The sequence below is a fragment of the Oenanthe melanoleuca genome, chromosome 7, assembly GCF_029582105.1.
Source record: "Oenanthe melanoleuca isolate GR-GAL-2019-014 chromosome 7, OMel1.0, whole genome shotgun sequence".
Lineage (NCBI taxonomy): Eukaryota > Metazoa > Chordata > Aves > Passeriformes > Muscicapidae > Oenanthe > Oenanthe melanoleuca.
Window position 1 is genome coordinate 2,447,422 of NC_079341.1, and position 17,131 is coordinate 2,464,552.

A 17,131-nucleotide genomic window follows, 5' to 3' on the forward strand; every position below is an offset into this window, starting at 1 on the left:
AGGCTGTCTTAGACACTTGGGGTGAGGGATTCCTTCCAGCCTGGGCCACTTTGGGTGGGCTGGGGGCAGCCCCAGGGCCGCTGGCAGTGTGTGCAAGGGCCCTTTGTGACACGGTGCAGCATGGTCACCATGGCATGGAACAGGACAGGGTGTCAAAGGACCCTTTGTGACGTGTGGTGATATAAGAGCCGGCGGTGACACGGCCACGGCACAGTGCTCGGAGCACGCGACGGGACAGGACGGGACAGAGCGGTGCCGTGAGGAGTCCCCGCACAGCGCACTCCTTCCTGTCGGACCCGGAGCTTTTCCAAGGCGCTATTCCTGCAGGTGACCTTGAGGCCAGACCACAGTACGTGGTGGCATGTGGCCTACCCGAGGCTTCTCTTTTGCAGGTGCCCTTCAGGACTTGTTGACTCGGAGCTTTGCTGAAGCAGCTGTCTGAAGGTGCACTTGAGGCCAGACTGTGGCATGGCAGGCAGATTCCACAACCCTTTTAAAATCTTCAGAAGGAAAAAAAAGAAAGGGTCAGAAGCAGCCCCAGCAGAACAGCTTGAGGACCCGGAGCCATTCCAGCCAATGCAGAATGCTGAGTGGCAGAGGCAGGGTACTGGGTTATTGACTACTGCCATCCCATCCTCAATCCCATGCCAAATCCCATCCCATCCCGTCCCCTTGGGGACATGTCCAGACACAGGACAGAAGAGGGGCCGGGCACACCCCGTGCTCCATCCCCTGGGGCATCCCGGGGCTGTCCCTGCCTGGGGAGCGCAGGGCTGGGCTCTGTTCTCCGGCCTCTCCCGCAGCCCCTCAGCCCTGGCTGCGCTCGCTCTTTGCCAGGTGGAGCCATGGACCGCACACAAGAGCAGGACCCCACCCGTGGCCGCTTCCGCAGAACAGCGCAGGTACCTGCAGCCATCCCCACCTGGGCTGGGCCTGCTGTCACTGCTCAGCCCAGCACAGCGCTTGGAGCACTCCATGGGACTTGCCTCTCATCCCTGTCCTTTTTTCTCCTGCAGATGTTCCAGAAGTTTGGGGCTGTTCAACATAGAAAGACTAGCACAGAAACTGAGACCACAGCTGAGTCTGATGCCAGCACAGAATCTGATGTCAGCCCAGACTCACCTGAGTGCTCAGAAGAGTCTGACTCTGCAAGGAGTGATGACACGGCAGAGGCTGACACGGCAGCGACTGAGGACGTGGGCATGAAAATTGCTGACATTGAAGAGACCCAGGGCATCACAAATACTGACACCACTCCCACTCCCACTGTGATTCATGCTCCCACTACAGATTTTTTTGAGGACAGAGGTTTTTCTTCTCAGCAGCAGGTAAGCAGCCTAGGGCCATGGCTAGAGGGCTCCAGGATTACGTGGCCCCTGAAGGCTCTGCCGCTGTACCCCCTTCAGACTTTGAAGACATTACAGTACAGTGGGAAGGGAATCAGGGAAGTTGCTCACTTGGAGAGCGCTCTAAGTCTTACCCACTCAATCCAGGTGCCAGCCATGGTAAAAAACATTCACCAGAGACTGATGTCCCATGTCACTGTGGAAACCAGGCTGCAAATTGTTATTCTGAGGCTGGCTGGAGAACACCCTGCTGACGTGGTGCTGACCCTCCTGCGCTGTGCCCCAACGTGTGACAGGTACGGGGCCCACGGGCCTTGAGAGCTCAGGGCTCAGCAGCCTTTAGGGCCCATCGCCCTGTACAGCCTGTCCTGTGGGGTCTGCAGGAAAGGTGGAGAGCTCCAGGACCCTCAGGCCCCTCTGTTTCCTGAGCCTGCTGCCACTGCCAGGCTCCCTCCCTGCCTCTCAGGGCACTGGGGCTCTGTCACAGCTGCACAGGACATGGTACTGTGACTGAGATCCCCCTGACACCGAGCTCTGATCCCACAGAGCTGCTTCAATGATTTGGAGAGCCATAGGCACATCGGGACCTACAGTGGAGAAGGTGCTGCCAACTCTGCTCTGTGTGATGGAGGACTGGCCTCTGCACAGCATGTACACCTCGGATGGAGACAACAAAAATGTTTTTGCCCTGGCTGTGAGTTTCTGGAACTGGCCCTTGCTCCCCCCCAGGTCACCTCTCCAGCAGCTCTCCATCCTCTCTGTGCCTCGGGTGCTGGGCTGAAACCTGGGCTAGGGACAGGCTCAGGGGGCACCAGGCCCGCTGCTCCCCCTGCCTCTCCCCTCGGGCCCTGCCCCATGGGCACCTCGGCACTGAGCGCTGCCTGGGGCTGCTTCTTTCACAGGCAACTCTGGTGCTCTGGGTGATGGTCCAGGTGCCTGAAAGCCAGGAGGCAATGATCCTTTATTCCTCCCGACTGTTTGTGGCTCTGCTCTTCCATGTTGTCATCACCACACAGCAGATGCCACCAGAGGAAGTTGATAACTTCTGGAGAGCGTGCTGGGAGGAACACCGCCTTCCCAGCAAGCCCAACAGGTCCCAGTCCTCCAGTCCTTCCCATGCCCTGGTGGCCAGCACCAGTGCTCCCAGTGTGACCTGGACTTTGCTCTGCACACAGGTTTGCACTGCAGACACTGAAGTCCCTGCTCTGCCGACTACAGTGTGACAATGTGGTGATAGCCATGGAGCGCAAGCGTGGCTGGGACACGCTGCTGTGTGCTGAGACCCAGCACTATGCTGTGGGTCTGCTGGCCAGGTGAGACCATCATTTGCCCTCTGCCCCCGACATTTTTGCTGTGTGCCCCGGGGTGCCCCACACAGTGCCCGTGCTCATGGGCCAGAGGGCCTTGTCACTGAGGGACGGCCAAGCAGTCTGGAAAATGCTGGGAGAAGAGGTGCCCAAAAGAGGCAGCCTCCGAAAGTGCCCACAGTGCCTTTACGGATGCTGGGGAAAGACCATCTCTGTGAGTCAGTTCTGGGAGAGTATTGCCACCCGCCTCAGGGTCTTGCTGACTTTTTTCTCCCTTGCAGGGAGATGCGCCATGTCTTGATCCCTTTGTGTTCGCGCATTGCTCTCCACCTGCTCAGGCTTCTCAGCACACAGGACCCTTACTGGGATATGCCTTTCCTGGCATTCCTTGTGGAGGTGAGCCTGATGGCCAGCGCTGCCTCCCTGAGCTGCCTCCCAGCTCTCTGTCCTCTCGTAGCCACAGCTGCCTGGGACGGTGCCCGTGCCCTGTGCTGCTGTCTGGGCCCGGCCCTGTGCACTTCTGGGCTCCTGTGTGTCCCCTGTCACTGCCCTGTGCCTTTCAGGTCCTCGAGTGCCTGGACTTGACGAAAGATGGTCGCAGTGTCCTGAAGATCCTGACAAGGCACCTGCAGAGCAGGTGCACCTGCTGGGACAGGCGTCGCCTGGTGCTCAGAGGCCTTGTGGTGCTCAGCAAAGATCCCTCACTGGTGAGAAGGGGGCAGCGGCCGAAGCTGCGCTGGGGAAAGCAGCCCCTCGGGCTGGCTGGGCTCCAGGAGCTGAGGCAGATGCTCCCAGCTCTCCTGCCTCACCTCCCTGAGCTCTTTGGGACAGGCCTTTGGCCGCTGGGCCCTGCGGCAGCAGGGTGAGGTTGCAGTGCCAGGGCAGTGTTGGTGGAGCCGTTCATGGCTTCACAGCACAGCCTTGTCTTCCACATAGGCCAGAAGAATTTGTAGCCTGTCCCAAAAACTCCTGGAGCTGCTGGGTGATGCAGATGGAGAGGTGGTTGGCATGACCCTCCGTGTGTTCACCAATGTGCTCCAGAACAAAGACATCCTGATATCCAGCACCACTGCCCCGAAGCTGGCTGAGGCACTCCTGGAGCTCTTTGACAATGTAAGGCTCTGCGTCCCAGAAACTTTGTGCCCTCTGCATTTTCAGGACTTTGCCTTGGTGGGTGTTGAGCAGTAAGTGCTTATTTCTTTTCCTTCAGGACCACGGCCATGTGCAGCTGCTCTCCATTCACCTCTTTTGTAAGGTGATGGAATTGGTAGTGGATGAAGGAAAAAAGTCCCTGAAAAGAATTGTGAACAAAAGCTTGTACCCACTTTTAATCTACTGCCATGATGAGAACAAGCAGCTGGCGAAGGTGAGGTTTTGTGTGATGCTGGTGGATCACTGGGAGGCAGCTCAGCAGCCTCTGCTCTGGCACCTCCCGGGCTGCAGCCTCCTCCAGGCCTTGGCACAGGGACGCGGGTCCTGTGTCCTGAACTGCGGGGACATCTCCACATCTCTGCTGCTCTCCAGGCCGCTCGGGAAGCGCTGCATTGTGCGGCCAAGTTCCTGAAGAGGAGGAATCTCATGCAGCTGCTGAAGAAAGAGCAGCCGTTGAAGTTCGCCGAGTGCCTGGTAAGGACGGCCTGGAAGCGCCAGGCTCAGGCTGGAGCAGCCCCCTGAGCGCGGCGCTCACTGTGTGCGCTCGGCAGCTGCGGCCCTGCCCAGCGCTGCACGCAGGGGCCGCACGGGCTCTTCTCCAGGCTCCTGCGGCCCCGAGCCGGCTGCCCACGGAGCCCCGGCCCAGCGGGGCTGCGGGCCGGGCCGGCACCGCGGCTCCCCGGGCACAGCCGGCCCTGTGCCCCTGCAGAGCCCGGCCCAGCGGCTGCTGGCCGCGCTCAGGGCTGTGCGGGCAGGGGAGGCCGGGGCCGGGCGCGGGCAGCGCCTGCCAAAGGGCCGGAGCCCGCCCCGACCCTTCCCTCCCGCCGCTCTCTGCAGCTGGCAGAGGACAGGAGCCGAGCGGCCGAGCACCTGCGCCAGGCCCTGCCCTACCTGGAGAGCCCACAGGAGCCCCTGCGAGAGGGGGCCAGCAGGTTCATGGGTGAGCCCGGGCTCCCTCCCTGTCCTACAGTAGTAGGATCTGTGCCAGGGTCCATGACAAGCTGTGTATTCTCAGAGATTGCAAGGCGATACTTCAGGAGGCAGCAAGGAGAGACCCAGCTCATCTGCAAGGGTGAGGGCAGTGTTGCTGACAGGAGGAGCTGCAATCCCTGCCCCAGCTGCGGAGGGCTCTGCTCCCTGTGCAGACGGGGGGCAGCGAGGGCAGAGCACAGAGAGATTTCAGGGGCATGTGGGGGATTCGTGGCCAGCAGCTTCGGGCTGATCCCGGTGGTCCCTGCTCTGTCATGGCCATTGCCAGAGCAGGGTGCGATAGCCATGGCATGGGGGGCTTTTAGTGTCCCCACTGATCCAGGCTGTGACCGTGGCTCTGTTCCTTCCTCTTCCAGCTCCTCAAGTCCAGACACAAGATTCCAGCCCATCATGCTCTAACCTGGAAAATTAAGCCCAGTTTCCCCACAGAGCTAACGAATTAGAGTCATCTTCAAGATCCAGTGAACCAGTGTCCTAAGAACACATCAAGTGACACTGAAGAGGACACCACCTCTCTGGGCTGCTGGAGCTCCAGGCAGAGCATGATTGGCATGGTTATTTTGCTTCAAGCCTTCTCCCTGCCTACTCTCTCTCTCCACCTGTCAGACCCTGCCCATCGCCTTCTTTTTCCCTTCCACTCTCCGACCCTTTTGACAGCTCCCTCCCTCCAGCCCTGAGACCCTCTCCTTTTTTCCCCTCGAGCTCATCCCTTTGCTTTGCCATCCATCAATAAACAGTTTGACTTCTTCACTTTGCCTGCATCTCTGTGGAGCTAAAGCAGCACAAATCCAGAGCCCTGGGACTCACAGGCCCCTCCTGCTGTTCTCTTCCATGCCGTGTTTTGTGCAGAGACGCAGAGGAACGAGGGCAGATCAGGCTGGAAAGGTCTCTGTGCTTGTCAGGGTCGACACCACATGCAGAGTCCTGATAGGTTCTTTTAGGGATCTCAAAGTGCAAAAGACACAGCAGGGGACAAAACCAGTTTACTTTTGCAAAAATGCACTTTATTTAGTGCCAACAAAATGTGATAGGGGGCAGGGAGAGAGAGAGAGAGAGGGGTTGGGATTATAGCTACCAAGACAGGCAGACGATCCTTGTGGAACCAGCCAATAGATGTCCGTTGCCGTCTGGGGAGATCTCTGGATCTTTATTTTGAGGTTGTCTTTTATAGTCTTTTCCAAAAGCGGGCGGCTTCTGGCCAAAAGGTGGGAAGATTTATGGACTATTGTATATGGAGATCGTTGCTTCAAGAAACAGATGGAAACGGGACGCTACAGCAAGTAGCCTGTGCGAGAGCAGCACACCATGGCAAGCTCCAGGCACCCCAACAGTCCTTGTGACCAGTTCATTGTTCTCACACCTGTGGGAGCGTAAACCAGTCCAAGAAACCGGCCCTGGTTGAAATGGGCACCGCCTGAGAACAATCACTTGGCATTCCTCTCATCCTTGGCCAGCGCCTTTAAACTGCAAAACTGTAATTCTTTAGGCCTCAGGCGAGGGTTGTTGGGCAGAACAAACGAGAGGCTTTTAGATAGACTCTTACAGTGCTGAAGCTCAAATTGCACAACACTGTGGAGTCCAAGGTCTTGCTGAGCACCCTGAAGCCCCTGGGTTTTAGAAGAGCCAACCTGAGTATGCTCTGAACCCAGCTGGGAGGGATTCCATGGCAAGCACTCATGGAGGGCAAAGGAGCTTGGAATGCTGGAAGGGTTCAAGAAACGCTTCCTGAAAGCACAGCAATGCTCCATCCCTGCACAGGGTCAGGAAGAGGGCAGAACCAGAGAGCACCAGGGCTTCACAGAGAGCTTTGGGTGTTCCAGAGAGCAAATGAAGCAGCAGCACAGTGCCCGAGACTCGGGCGCGTGACCGTGCCAGTGTCCGGAGCGCTGCCAGGCAGTGCCGGGATCCTGGGTGCGGATCTGGTCCCCACAAGTGAGGAATGGCAGCCCCTGCCTCAGAGCCAGTCAGAAAGCCAAGCAAGTGGATCAGAGGGAGGGCACCCTTCCAGTCTCTTGGGCATGGCTGCAAAACAGCCCCTGCTTCTTCTTTTGGGAAGGTCCAGAACAGGCAGGTGCCAGGAACAAGGCGGCTGCCCTGGAGCTGCTTATGGTGCTGGATCAAGGGGCACCTCAGAGCCCTCAGCAATCCAGCCAGGAACACCCCGGCAGGAGAGCACCCATGGCGGTTCCTGGCTGGGACAGGGGTCGTGGCCATCTCCAGGCACCGGTCTCGCAGGGATCCCCGCAGCTCCGGCCCCTGCCCACCCGCTCTGTCGGCAGCACAAAGGCTTCAGCACAACCACCAAAGGCCAAGGGGCTTCTGGCCATTTTCCCTGCAGGACTGCACGCCTGGGCAGCTTGCTGAGCACAGGCACCCTCCTCCCCCTCTTCCCCAGTGCCCTGCAGACCCTGGGCAGCAAATGAAAAATCCTGTGAGTCTGTCTAGTCTAACACATCCTATATTTCTATACTAAAGCAAAACAAAAAGAAGAAATGAACAATCTTGAAGAAAATCCCACTGGCTCAGGAGGCTCCAGCAGATCTCTTAGGAGATCTCCAGCAGCGCAGGCAGCCGAGGCCTGACAGACGGGGCCGTGCTCTCCATGCCCGGTGAAGATGATCTCGCAGCCTCTGGAACATGGAGACGCGAGGCCGCTCTACTGCCTTGGGGATGTGCAAAGATTGAACGGCCCGGCTTCCACGGGCACGGCTGGTGTTATCTGCCATATCTTCGAGGGCTGGAAGTGAAAGGATCAGAGTCACGGTCAGATCCCAGGTCTGCAGGGACACGAGGAGATCCCCGTGTCAGGGTGATCCCAGCCCGCTTGTAGCCATGGCCATGAGAGAGCAGGGACCACCGGGATCAGCCCGAAGCTGCTGGCCAAGAATCCCCCACGTGCCCCTGAAATCTCTCTGTGCTCTGCCCTCGCTGCCCCCCGTCCGCACAGGGAGCAGAGCCCTCCGCAGCTGGGGCAGGGATTGCAGCTCCTCCTGCCAGCCCCGCTCACAGCCCGCTGCCCTCACTCACCCTCACTGAGCACCTGCAGCTCTTTCTTCATCCCCCTCAACTCTCTGTTGGTCAGACACCTGGAACAGGCTGTACAGGGAGATGGGCTGGTGAGCCCTGAGCCCTCTGGGCAGGCGGGCCCCATACCTGTCACACGATGGGGCCACACGCAGGAGAGTCATCACCACATCAGTGGGCAGTGCCTCGGTGAGATCCAGCAGGGTCCTGTCCAGCCTGTGCCCATCAGACTCATTGGCCATGAGCCACTGGTGGATGAACCTCACCATGGCAGGCACCTGAAGCAGGCACGGGGAGACTTGGAAATGTGCCAGAGGCAGTAATGTCCCCAGCTTCTCCAGAGAAGTGCTTCCCTTCCCACCACACTGTGATGGCCTCAAAGGCTGACAGGGACCAGCAGGCTCCAGTGGTTTGGGAGGCCAGACAATTCCTGGAAGGATCAAACCCTGGCCACAGGCTGCTTACTTGCTTTGGACTGGGCAAACCCTCTTCTACAAGCATATCCAGCAGGGCAGCACTGGTGTTGGTTTTGAAGATGTGTGGGTACGCTCTGACCGCAGTGCCCATGGCGCTGTTCCCTTCCTCATGAATTCTCTTGATGAATTTGCAAACCAGCTGTATGAGAATGGCAGGAAGAGAGGGATGTTCCATGGAGTGCTCCAAGCACTGTGCTGGGCTGAGCAGTGACAGCAGGCCCAGCCCAGGTGGGGATGGCTGCAGGTACCTGCGCTGTTCTGCGGAAGCGGCCACGGGTGGGGTCCTGCTCTTGTGTGCGGTCCATGGCTGCACCTGGCAAAGAGCGAGCGCAGCCAGGGCTGAGGGGCTGCGGGAGAGGCCGGAGAACAGAGCCCAGCCCTGCGCTCCCCAGGCAGGAACACACCCTGCTGCAGGTGCTTAGCTTGGTCTCTGCAGGTCCAGGCAGATGCCAAAGCTGCTCTTCACAGCCTTCTGCCATCCCCTGCCCCTCTGCCAAGGGCAGCAGGCCTCAAGGACTGAAAGGACCACAGAAAGCCAGAGGGGGACACTTGTATTTACCTCACTGGGAGCTCCTTAGGAAGCCCTTTCCTTAAGAACTAAGCTCCTTTTCTCCAAAGGTATTTCCCCAAATATGTAGCTTTCCTTGAGAATACCAACAGTTTCTTAAGAAATGCTGGCAAGGCTGAATTACTTCTCGGCCTTCCAGAACAGGCACTCCAGCTCCAGCTTGTGTTTCCCCAGGTGTGTTTCCAGGTGCAGGTTCAGATGTGCAGCCCCAGGCCCTCTGCAAACACAAGCTGCCTGCTGCCTCTTCACCTGCCTACACTCCTGCCTGCGGTCACAGCAGCAAAACCAGGCTGTTCCCAGCCAGAGACCAGGCCCTGCTCCCACAGGATGCTCTTTCCAGCACCTTCCAGGACTCTGCGCTGGGCACGCAGCACTTTTCATGCTCGCTCTGAACAGGCTTTGGCACACAGAGCACAACCTGGCTGGCTCTGCCACCAGCACAAGTGGAGAAAGAAGAAGAAGAATCAGGGGCTGTTTTGCAGCCATGCCCAAGAGACTGGAAGGGTGCCCTCCCTCTGGTCCCATTTGCTTGGCTTTCTGACTGGCTCTGAGGCAGGGGCTGCCATTCCTCACTTGTGGGGACCAGATCCGCACCCAGGATCCCGGCACTGCCTGGCAGCGCTCCGGACACTGGCACGGTCACGCGCCCGAGTCTCGGGCACTGTGCTGCTGCTTCATTTGCTCTCTGGAACACCCAAAGCTCTCTGTGAAGCCCTGGTGCTCTCTGGTTCTGCCCTCTTCCTGACCCTGTGCAGGGATGGAGCATTGCTGTGCTTTCAGGAAACGATTCTTGAACCCTTCCAGCATTCCAAGCTCCTTTACCCTCCATGAGTGCTTGCCATGGAATCCCTCCCAGCTGCGTTCAGAGCATACTTAGGTTGGCTCTTCTAAAACCCAGGGGCTTCAGGGTGTTCAGCAAGACCTTGGACTCCACAGTGTTTTGGAACTGGAGCTTCAGCACAGAGACCTTTCCAGCCTGATCTGCCCTCGTTCCTCTGCGTCTCTGCTCAAAACTCGGCGCAGAAGAGAACGGCAGGAGGGGCCTGTGAGTCCCAGGGCTCTGGATTTGTGCTGCTTTAGCTCCACAGAGATGCAGACAAAGTGAAGAAGCCAAACTGTTTATTGGTGGAAGCCAAAGCAAAGGGATGAGCTGGGAAGGAAAAAAAGGGAATGGGTAGCATCTGAGGGTTGAAGGGAGGGGTCTGCCAAAAGGGAGGAGTAAGATGGAAGGGAAAAAAGGGATGGGCACAGTCTGAGGGATGGAAGGAAGGAGCAGTCAAAAGGGAGGAATAGTGGAGAGAAGATAAGCAGTGTCTGAAGGCTGGACGGTGATATCTATCTACAAGTGGGGAGAGGGCTGAAGCCATGCGAACTTCCAAAGGCTCAGCTGTGCCTGGAGCTCCAGCTGGTCTCTTCTGGTCTCAAGGCAGCCTCATCTTCCATGGCATCTGGAGGTCTAAATGGGATGCTGGTTCTTCTGAGCCTGCAGATGAGCTTGGTTCTGCAGCAGCTCTTTCACTGAATAGCTGTTGAACAACTATGTTTGTCTTGGAAGGGCTGTCATCTCTTCTCAGGGCTTGAAGGGCTGGAAGACAGAGAAAAACAGAGCCACGGTCAGAACCCAGATCTGTGGGAATCAAAGGAGACCCTGCCAGGGCCATCCCAGACAGCTCTTGCCATGCCTGCAATAGAGGAAGGGCCAGCGAAATGAGCTGCAAGTTGCTGGCCACGAATCCTCCCGCCTGCATCCCTGAAATCTCTCTGTGCTCTGCCCACGCCGCCTCCCGTCCGCACAGGGAGCAGAGCCCTCCGCAGCCGGGGCAGGGATTGCAGCTCCTCCTGCCAGCCCCGCTCACAGCCCGCTGCCCTCACTCACCCTCTCTGAGCACCTGCAGCTCGTCCTTCTTGCCCCTCATGAGTGCCCCGGCCATCCCTGGGAACACAGACCCTGTCACGGCTCTGCCCAGCGGCACAGCTCCCTGCCAGCGGCGCTGCCAGCCCTGTGGCCACTGGCCCTCGTGGCCCGGCAGGGCTCAGCCCGGGCCCTTGCCGCACGCTGCCGCCCAAGGGCACGGCTGCGAGAGGGCGGCAGCAGCGCCGAGGGCAGCCGGGGCTCCACGGCGCCGGGCCCGGATGGCAGAAGCTGCCGGGGCAGCAGGCGGGGCTGGGGCCGAGCTGCGGCGGGGCGGGGAGGGAGCCCGGGCTCACCGATAAACCTGACGGCCGCCTCTCGCAGGGGCTCCTGTGGGCTCCGCAGGTACCGCAGGGCCTGGCGCAGGTGCTCGGCCGCTCGGCTCCTGTCCTCTGCCAGCTGCAGAGAGCGGCGGGAGGGAAGGGTCGGGGCGGGCTCCGGCCCTTTGGCAGGCGCTGCCCGCGCCCGGCCCCGGCCTCCCCTGCCCGCACAGCCCTGAGCGCGGCCAGCAGCCGCTGGGCCGGGCTCTGCAGGGGCACAGGGCCGGCTGTGCCCGGGGAGCCGCGGTGCCGGCCCGGCCCGCAGCCCCGCTGGGCCGGGGCTCCGTGGGCAGCCGGCTCGGGGCCGCAGGAGCCTGGAGAAGAGCCCGTGCGGCCCCTGCGTGCAGCGCTGGGCAGGGCCGCAGCTGCCGAGCGCACACAGTGAGCGCCGCGCTCAGGGGGCTGCTCCAGCCTGAGCCTGGCGCTTCCAGGCCGTCCTTACCAGGCACTCGGCGAACTTCCACAGCTGCGCTGTCTTCACCAGATTTTCAAGATTCCTCCTCCTCAGGAGTTTGGCCGTACAATGCAGCGCTTCCCGAGCGGCCTGGAGAGCAGCAGAGATGTGGAGATGTCCCCGCAGTTCAGGGCACAGGACGCGCGTCCCTGTGCCAAGGCCTGGAGGAGGCTGCAGCCTGCCAGGCACCAGGGCAGGAGGCAGCCGAGCTCCTCCCAGGGGGACACGGGCACCCCACGATTCCTCACCTCGGCCACACACCGTTTCTCATTGTGGCAGTGGATGAATAGTGGGAGTAGGCTCTGGCACACAACTGACTTAAGGGCCTTTTTTCCCTCATCTACTACCAATTCCATCACCTTGCAGAAAAGCTCAAAGGAGAGCACCTGCACATGGCTGTTGTCCTAGGGGAAAGGAAAAAACATCAGCACCAACTCTTCCAGCCCCCTTGAACCATGGCCCAAATAATCCACAGGGTACAACGTTTCTGAGCAGCAGCTGAGACCGTGGCTGAGAATGCAGAGCCTTACATTGTCAAAAAGCTCCAGGAGTGCCTCAGCCAGCTTCGGGGCAGTGGTGCTGGATATCAGGATGTCTTTGTTCTGGAGTACACTGGTGAACACACGGAGGGTCATGCCAACCACCTCTCTATCTGCATTACCCAGCAGCTCCTGGAGGCTTTGAGACAGGCTACACATTTTTCTGGCCTGTGTGGAAGACAAGGCTGTGCTGTGAAGCCATGAACGGCTGCAGCGCCAACACCGCCCTGGCACTGCAACCTCACCCTGCTGCCGCAGGGCCCAGCGGCCAAAGGCCTGTCCCAAAGAGCTCAGGGAGGTGAGGCAGGAGAGCTGGGAGCATCTGCCTCAGCTCCTGAAGCCCAGCCAGCCCGAGGGGCTGCTTTCCCCAGCGCAGCTTCGGCCGCTGCCCCCTTCTCACCAGTGAGGGATCCTTGCTGAGCAGCACAAGGCCTCTGAGCGCCAGGCGACGCCTCTCCCTGGAATTGCTCCGCAGGAACCTTGACATGATCTCAAGGATGCTGTCACCACATTCACTCAAATCCAGGCACTCGAGGACCTGAAAGGCACAGGGCAGTGACAGGGGACACACAGGAGCCCAGAAGCGCACAGGGCCGGGCCCAGACAGCAGCACAGGGCACGGGCACCGTCCCAGGCAGCTGTGGCTACGAGAGGACAGAGAGCTGGGAGGCAGCTCAGGGAGGCAGCGCTGGCCATCAGGCTCACCTCCACAAGGAATGCCAGGAAAGGCAGGTCCCAGCGTGGCTCTTCCCTGTTGAGCTGCCCAAGCAGGCGGCGTGCAATCCCAGAACAGAAGGAGAGGGAGAAATGGCGCATCTCCCTGCAAGGTTGGAAAAGTAACCAAGACTCTGAGGCAGGGGAGGCAAACCACTCCCAAGACTGACCGACAGATATCTGGTCTTTTCCCACCACCCTGGAGGGGATGTGGGTGCTCTAAAATTTGGCTGCTTTTGGGCACCTCCTCTCCCAGCCTTTTCCAAACTGCTTATCTGTCCCTCGGTGACAAGGCCCTCTGGCCCATGAGCACAGGTACTGTGTGGGGCACCCCGGGGCACACAGCAAAAATGTTGGGGACAGAGGGGCAATGGGGGTCTCACCTGGCCAGCAGACCCACAGCATAGTGCTGGGTGTCAGCACACAGCAGCGTGTCCCAGCCACGCTTGCACTCCATGGCCATCACCACATTGTCACACTGTAGTCGGCAGAGCAGGGACCTCAGTGTCTGCAGTGCAAACCTGTGTGCAGAGCAAAGTCCAGGTCACACTGGGAGCACTGGTGCAGGCCACCAGGGCATGGGAAGGACTGGAGGGCTGGGACCTGTTGGGCTTGCTGGAAAAGTGGTGTTGCTCCTGGCACACTCTCCAAAAGTTATCAACTTCCTCTGGTGGCATCTGCTGTGTGGTGATGACAACATGGAAGAGCAGAGCCACAAACAGGCGGGAGGAATAAAGGATCATTGCCTCCTGGCTTTCAGGCACCTGGACCATCACCCAGAGCACCAGAGTTGCCTGTGAAAGAAGCAGCCCCAGGCAGCGCTCAGTGCCGAGGTGCCCATGGGGCAGGGCCCGAGGGGAGAGGCAGGGGGAGCAGCGGGCCTGGTGCCCCCTGAGCCTGTCCCTAGCCCAGGTTTCAGCCCAGCACCCGAGGCACAGAGAGGATGGAGAGCTGCTGGAGAGGTGACCTGGGGGGGAGCAAGGGCCAGTTCCAGAAACTCACAGCCAGGGCAAAAACATTTTTGTTGTCTCCATCCGAGGTGAACATGCTGTGCAGAGGCCAGTCCTCCATCACACAGAGCAGACTTGGCAGCACCTTCTCCACTGCTGGTCCTGATGAGCCTATGGCTCTCCAAATCATTGCAGCAGCTCTGTGGGGTTGGAGCTCGGTGTCAGGGGGGTCTCAGTCACAGTACCATGTCCTGTGCAGCTGTGACAGAGCCCCAGTGCCCTGAGAGGCAGGGAGGGAGCCTGGCAGTGGCAGCAGGCTCAGGAAACAGAGGGGCCTGAGGGTCCTGGAGCTCTCCACCTTTCCTGCAGACCCCACAGGACAGGCTGTACAGGGCGATGGGCCCTAAAGGCTGCTGAGCCCTGAGCTCTCAAGGCCCGTGGGCCCCGTACCTGTCACACGTTGGGGCACAGCGCAGGAGGGTCAGCACCACGTCAGCAGGGTGTTCTCCAGCCAGCCTCAGAATGTCAGTGCGCAGCCTGGCATCTAAAGTGCCCTGGGATGTCACTCTCTGGTGAATGCTTTTCACCATGGCTGGCACCTGGGGGAGGCATGGCGAAGACTTGGAGCGCTTTCCAAGCTTCCCCCGAGAACTGCTTCCCTTCCTGCTGCGCTGTGCTGGCCTCAAAGCCTGAGGGGGCCCAGTGACCATGGCCTGAGTGGGCACACAATCCTGGGAGGCCTCGAGCCCTGGCCACAGGCTGCTTAAGTGCTGCTGAGAAGAAGCACAAGGGTCTTTGAAATAGTCTGCTATGAGTTCCTGTCTCAGATTGGGAGTGGTGTCAGTATTTGTGATGCCCTGAGTGTCTCCAGTGTCAGCAATTTTCATGCCCACGTCCTCAGTCACTGCCATGTCAGCCTGTGCCCTGTCATCACTCCTTGCAGAGTCAGACTCTTCTGATCGCTCGGGCAAATCTGGGCTGACATGAGGCTCTGCCTGGAGCTCAGTCAGGCTGGAGTCAGGCTCGGCTGTGCCCTCTGTTGTTGTGCTGGTCTTTCTACGCCAAACAGGCACAAACTTCTGGAACATCTGCAGGAAAGAAACGGACAGGGAAGAGGGGCAAGTCCCATGGAGTGCTCCAAGCACTGTGCTGGGCTGAGCAGTGACAGCAGGCCCAGCCCAGGTGGGGATGGCTGCAGGTACCTGCGCTGTTCTGCGGAAGCGGCCACGGGTGGGGTCCTGCTCTTGTGTGCGGTCCATGGCTGCACCTGGCAAAGAGCGAGCGCAGCCAGGGCTGAGGGGCTGCGGGAGAGGCCGGAGAACAGAGCCCAGCCCTGCGCTCCCCAGGCAGGGACAGCCCCGGGATGCCCCAGGGGATGGAGCACGGGGTGTGCCTGGCCCCTCTTCTGTCCTGTGTCTGGACATGTCCCCAAGGGGACGGGATGGGATGGGATGGGATGGGATGGGATGGGATGGGATGGGATGGGATGGGATGGGGCCAAGCTTGTAGCAGCCATCCACACTCTGTCTCAACTGTGCCACTCACCATCCTGCATTGGCTGGAAAGGGTGCAGTTCTTCAGGTTGTTGTTGTGGGGAAACTCCAGGGTCTTCCTTTTCTTTTGCCCTGAACACTTCGAGCAGGTGGAGAAGTTTGCCCACCATGGCAGAGTCTGGCCTCGAGGGTGCCTTGAAGAGAGAGAGATGCCTCGAGAAAGCTCTGAGGCAACAAGTCGTGCGGCTGTATCTTTAAGACAAGCACGACAGAGAAGCCTCAGAAAGGCTGCAGAACAGCAAGTCCTGCACTCTGGTCTTGAGGGCTCCTGTCACAGGGACAGGAGACTCCTCGTAAACAATTCAGGTCAGCAAGTCCCACGGTCTGGCTGCGACTTTTCCTGCAAAAGAGAAGCCTCGGGAAGGCCACGGGCCACCAAGTCCCGCAGTCTTTCCACGAGGTCACCTGCAGGAGTAACACTCAGAAAAGCTCCGGGTCAGACAGGAAGGAGTGCGCTGTGCGGGGGCTCCTCACGGCACCGCTCTGTCCCGTCCTGTCCCGTCGCGTGCTCCGAGCACTGTGCCGTGGCCGTGTCACTGCCAGCTCTTATATCACCACACGTCACAAAGGGTCCTTTGACACCCTGTCCTGTTCCATGCCATGGTGACCATGCTGCACCGTGTCACAAAGGGCCCTTGCACACACTGCCACCGGCCCTGGGGCTGCTCCCAGCCCACCCAAAGTGGCCCAGGCTGGAAGGAATCCCTCACCCCAAGTGTCTAAGACAGCCTGAGAGGATCTTTAGGAAGGGCTCCAACCATCAGCAAACGCTGCCCTGCTCTGCGGGCTCAGGGCAGCAGAAGGAGCCCCCAGGGCTCCGACGCAGCCGCAGCGGGAAGGGCGCGGGGCCTTGCACAGGAGCTGGCTCGGCCTCCTTGGGACACGTCCCGGCTGGTGGCCGTCCTAAACCCGCGGCTGTGACACAGACAAGGAACGTGTGGGCCAGGGCACGAATGCTGCTCTGACCCCTGGGCCCTGCGAGCACTGAAATCAGCAGGTGTGGCAGAGTCCCTGCCCAAGCAGACCTGCCACCCCCGAGCCCTGGCAGCGCTGGTGCCCGGCTCCTGCCCCAGAGACCTGTGCCCCGGGGGCTTCTGTGCCAGAGGGAGCCAAAGCCACGTGCACTGGGGGCTGTGCTCCTTCCTACAGGGCCTGGATGCAGGAGCACCTGGAGCAACTGCTGGCAACACTTGGTGTCTGTCAGATGATGTTGCTCCTTCCTGGAATTAATTTTTTCATGGAAGAGATTGGCAGGAGAACCAGAACCCCATCAGCAGCTGAGTTTCCCAGGACAACTAGATTGCACACAGATACTGTCATGCTTCCCTGTGATTTTCTGACACTCTGGAGTTCTGGAAATAAACACTCTGCCCAGCCTGACATTCTGTGCCCCAGTTGCTGCGTGCCTGGCTATGGCAGCTCATGTCCAAACACAGCTGGGTGCCTGCTGAGTATGGCAATGTATGGCCAGAAACAGGGAATTTCCCAAGTAAACATCAAGTCAGAGGTGTGGAAGCGCAGAGGATAGGGATAACTCTGGAAAGAGAAGCTGTTCTGTGTCTCTGATTATGGTGCCAGCACCCTGAAGGAGCAGCCAAGAAAAGTGCTGGAAGCTCACAGGTGCAGTTTTGGACACCACAATATAAAAAGATACTAAGCCAATAGACAGAATGCAAAGGAGGGCTGCAAGGATGGGGTGGGGTAGGGAGGGGAAGCCCTGAGTGCAGAAGTCCAAGCTGAGCATTAATGTGCAAATGTGACAGCCGTGCACAGGAAGGGTTGGTGGGAAGGATGATCCAGGAACCAAAGGCCTGGCAGCCTGAGCT

At 59.4% G+C, this 17,131-nt stretch overlaps 2 protein-coding genes across 2 annotated transcripts; one reads left to right on the top strand and one right to left on the bottom strand.

Annotated features, from left to right (window-relative positions):
- The first annotated feature begins 181 nt into the window (after positions 1-181).
- LOC130255278 (maestro heat-like repeat-containing protein family member 6) lies at positions 182-5,550 on the top strand. The gene is made up of 15 exons (XM_056495758.1): positions 182-604; positions 838-902; positions 1,017-1,328; positions 1,494-1,642; positions 1,893-2,040; positions 2,249-2,439; positions 2,522-2,659; positions 2,935-3,049; positions 3,217-3,360; positions 3,590-3,766; positions 3,864-4,019; positions 4,178-4,279; positions 4,643-4,745; positions 4,821-4,877; positions 5,152-5,550. Exons 1-15 carry the CDS (start codon positions 469-471, stop codon positions 5,205-5,207), a joined length of 2,049 nt encoding a protein of 682 aa, XP_056351733.1. The 5' UTR covers positions 182-468; the 3' UTR covers positions 5,208-5,550.
- Positions 5,551-9,966: 4,416 nt separating this feature from the next.
- Positions 9,967-15,829, bottom strand: LOC130255276 (maestro heat-like repeat-containing protein family member 6). The gene is made up of 14 exons (XM_056495755.1): positions 15,298-15,829; positions 14,955-15,019; positions 14,203-14,840; positions 13,805-13,952; positions 13,406-13,596; positions 13,186-13,323; positions 12,794-12,908; positions 12,489-12,626; positions 12,080-12,256; positions 11,798-11,953; positions 11,538-11,639; positions 11,072-11,174; positions 10,740-10,796; positions 9,967-10,448 (listed from the first exon to the last, which is right to left on the bottom strand). The coding sequence occupies exons 1-14, from the start codon at positions 15,413-15,415 to the stop codon at positions 10,285-10,287; spliced, it is 2,310 nt and encodes a 769-aa protein (XP_056351730.1). The 5' UTR covers positions 15,416-15,829; the 3' UTR covers positions 9,967-10,284.
- Positions 15,830-17,131: the final 1,302 nt, after the last annotated feature.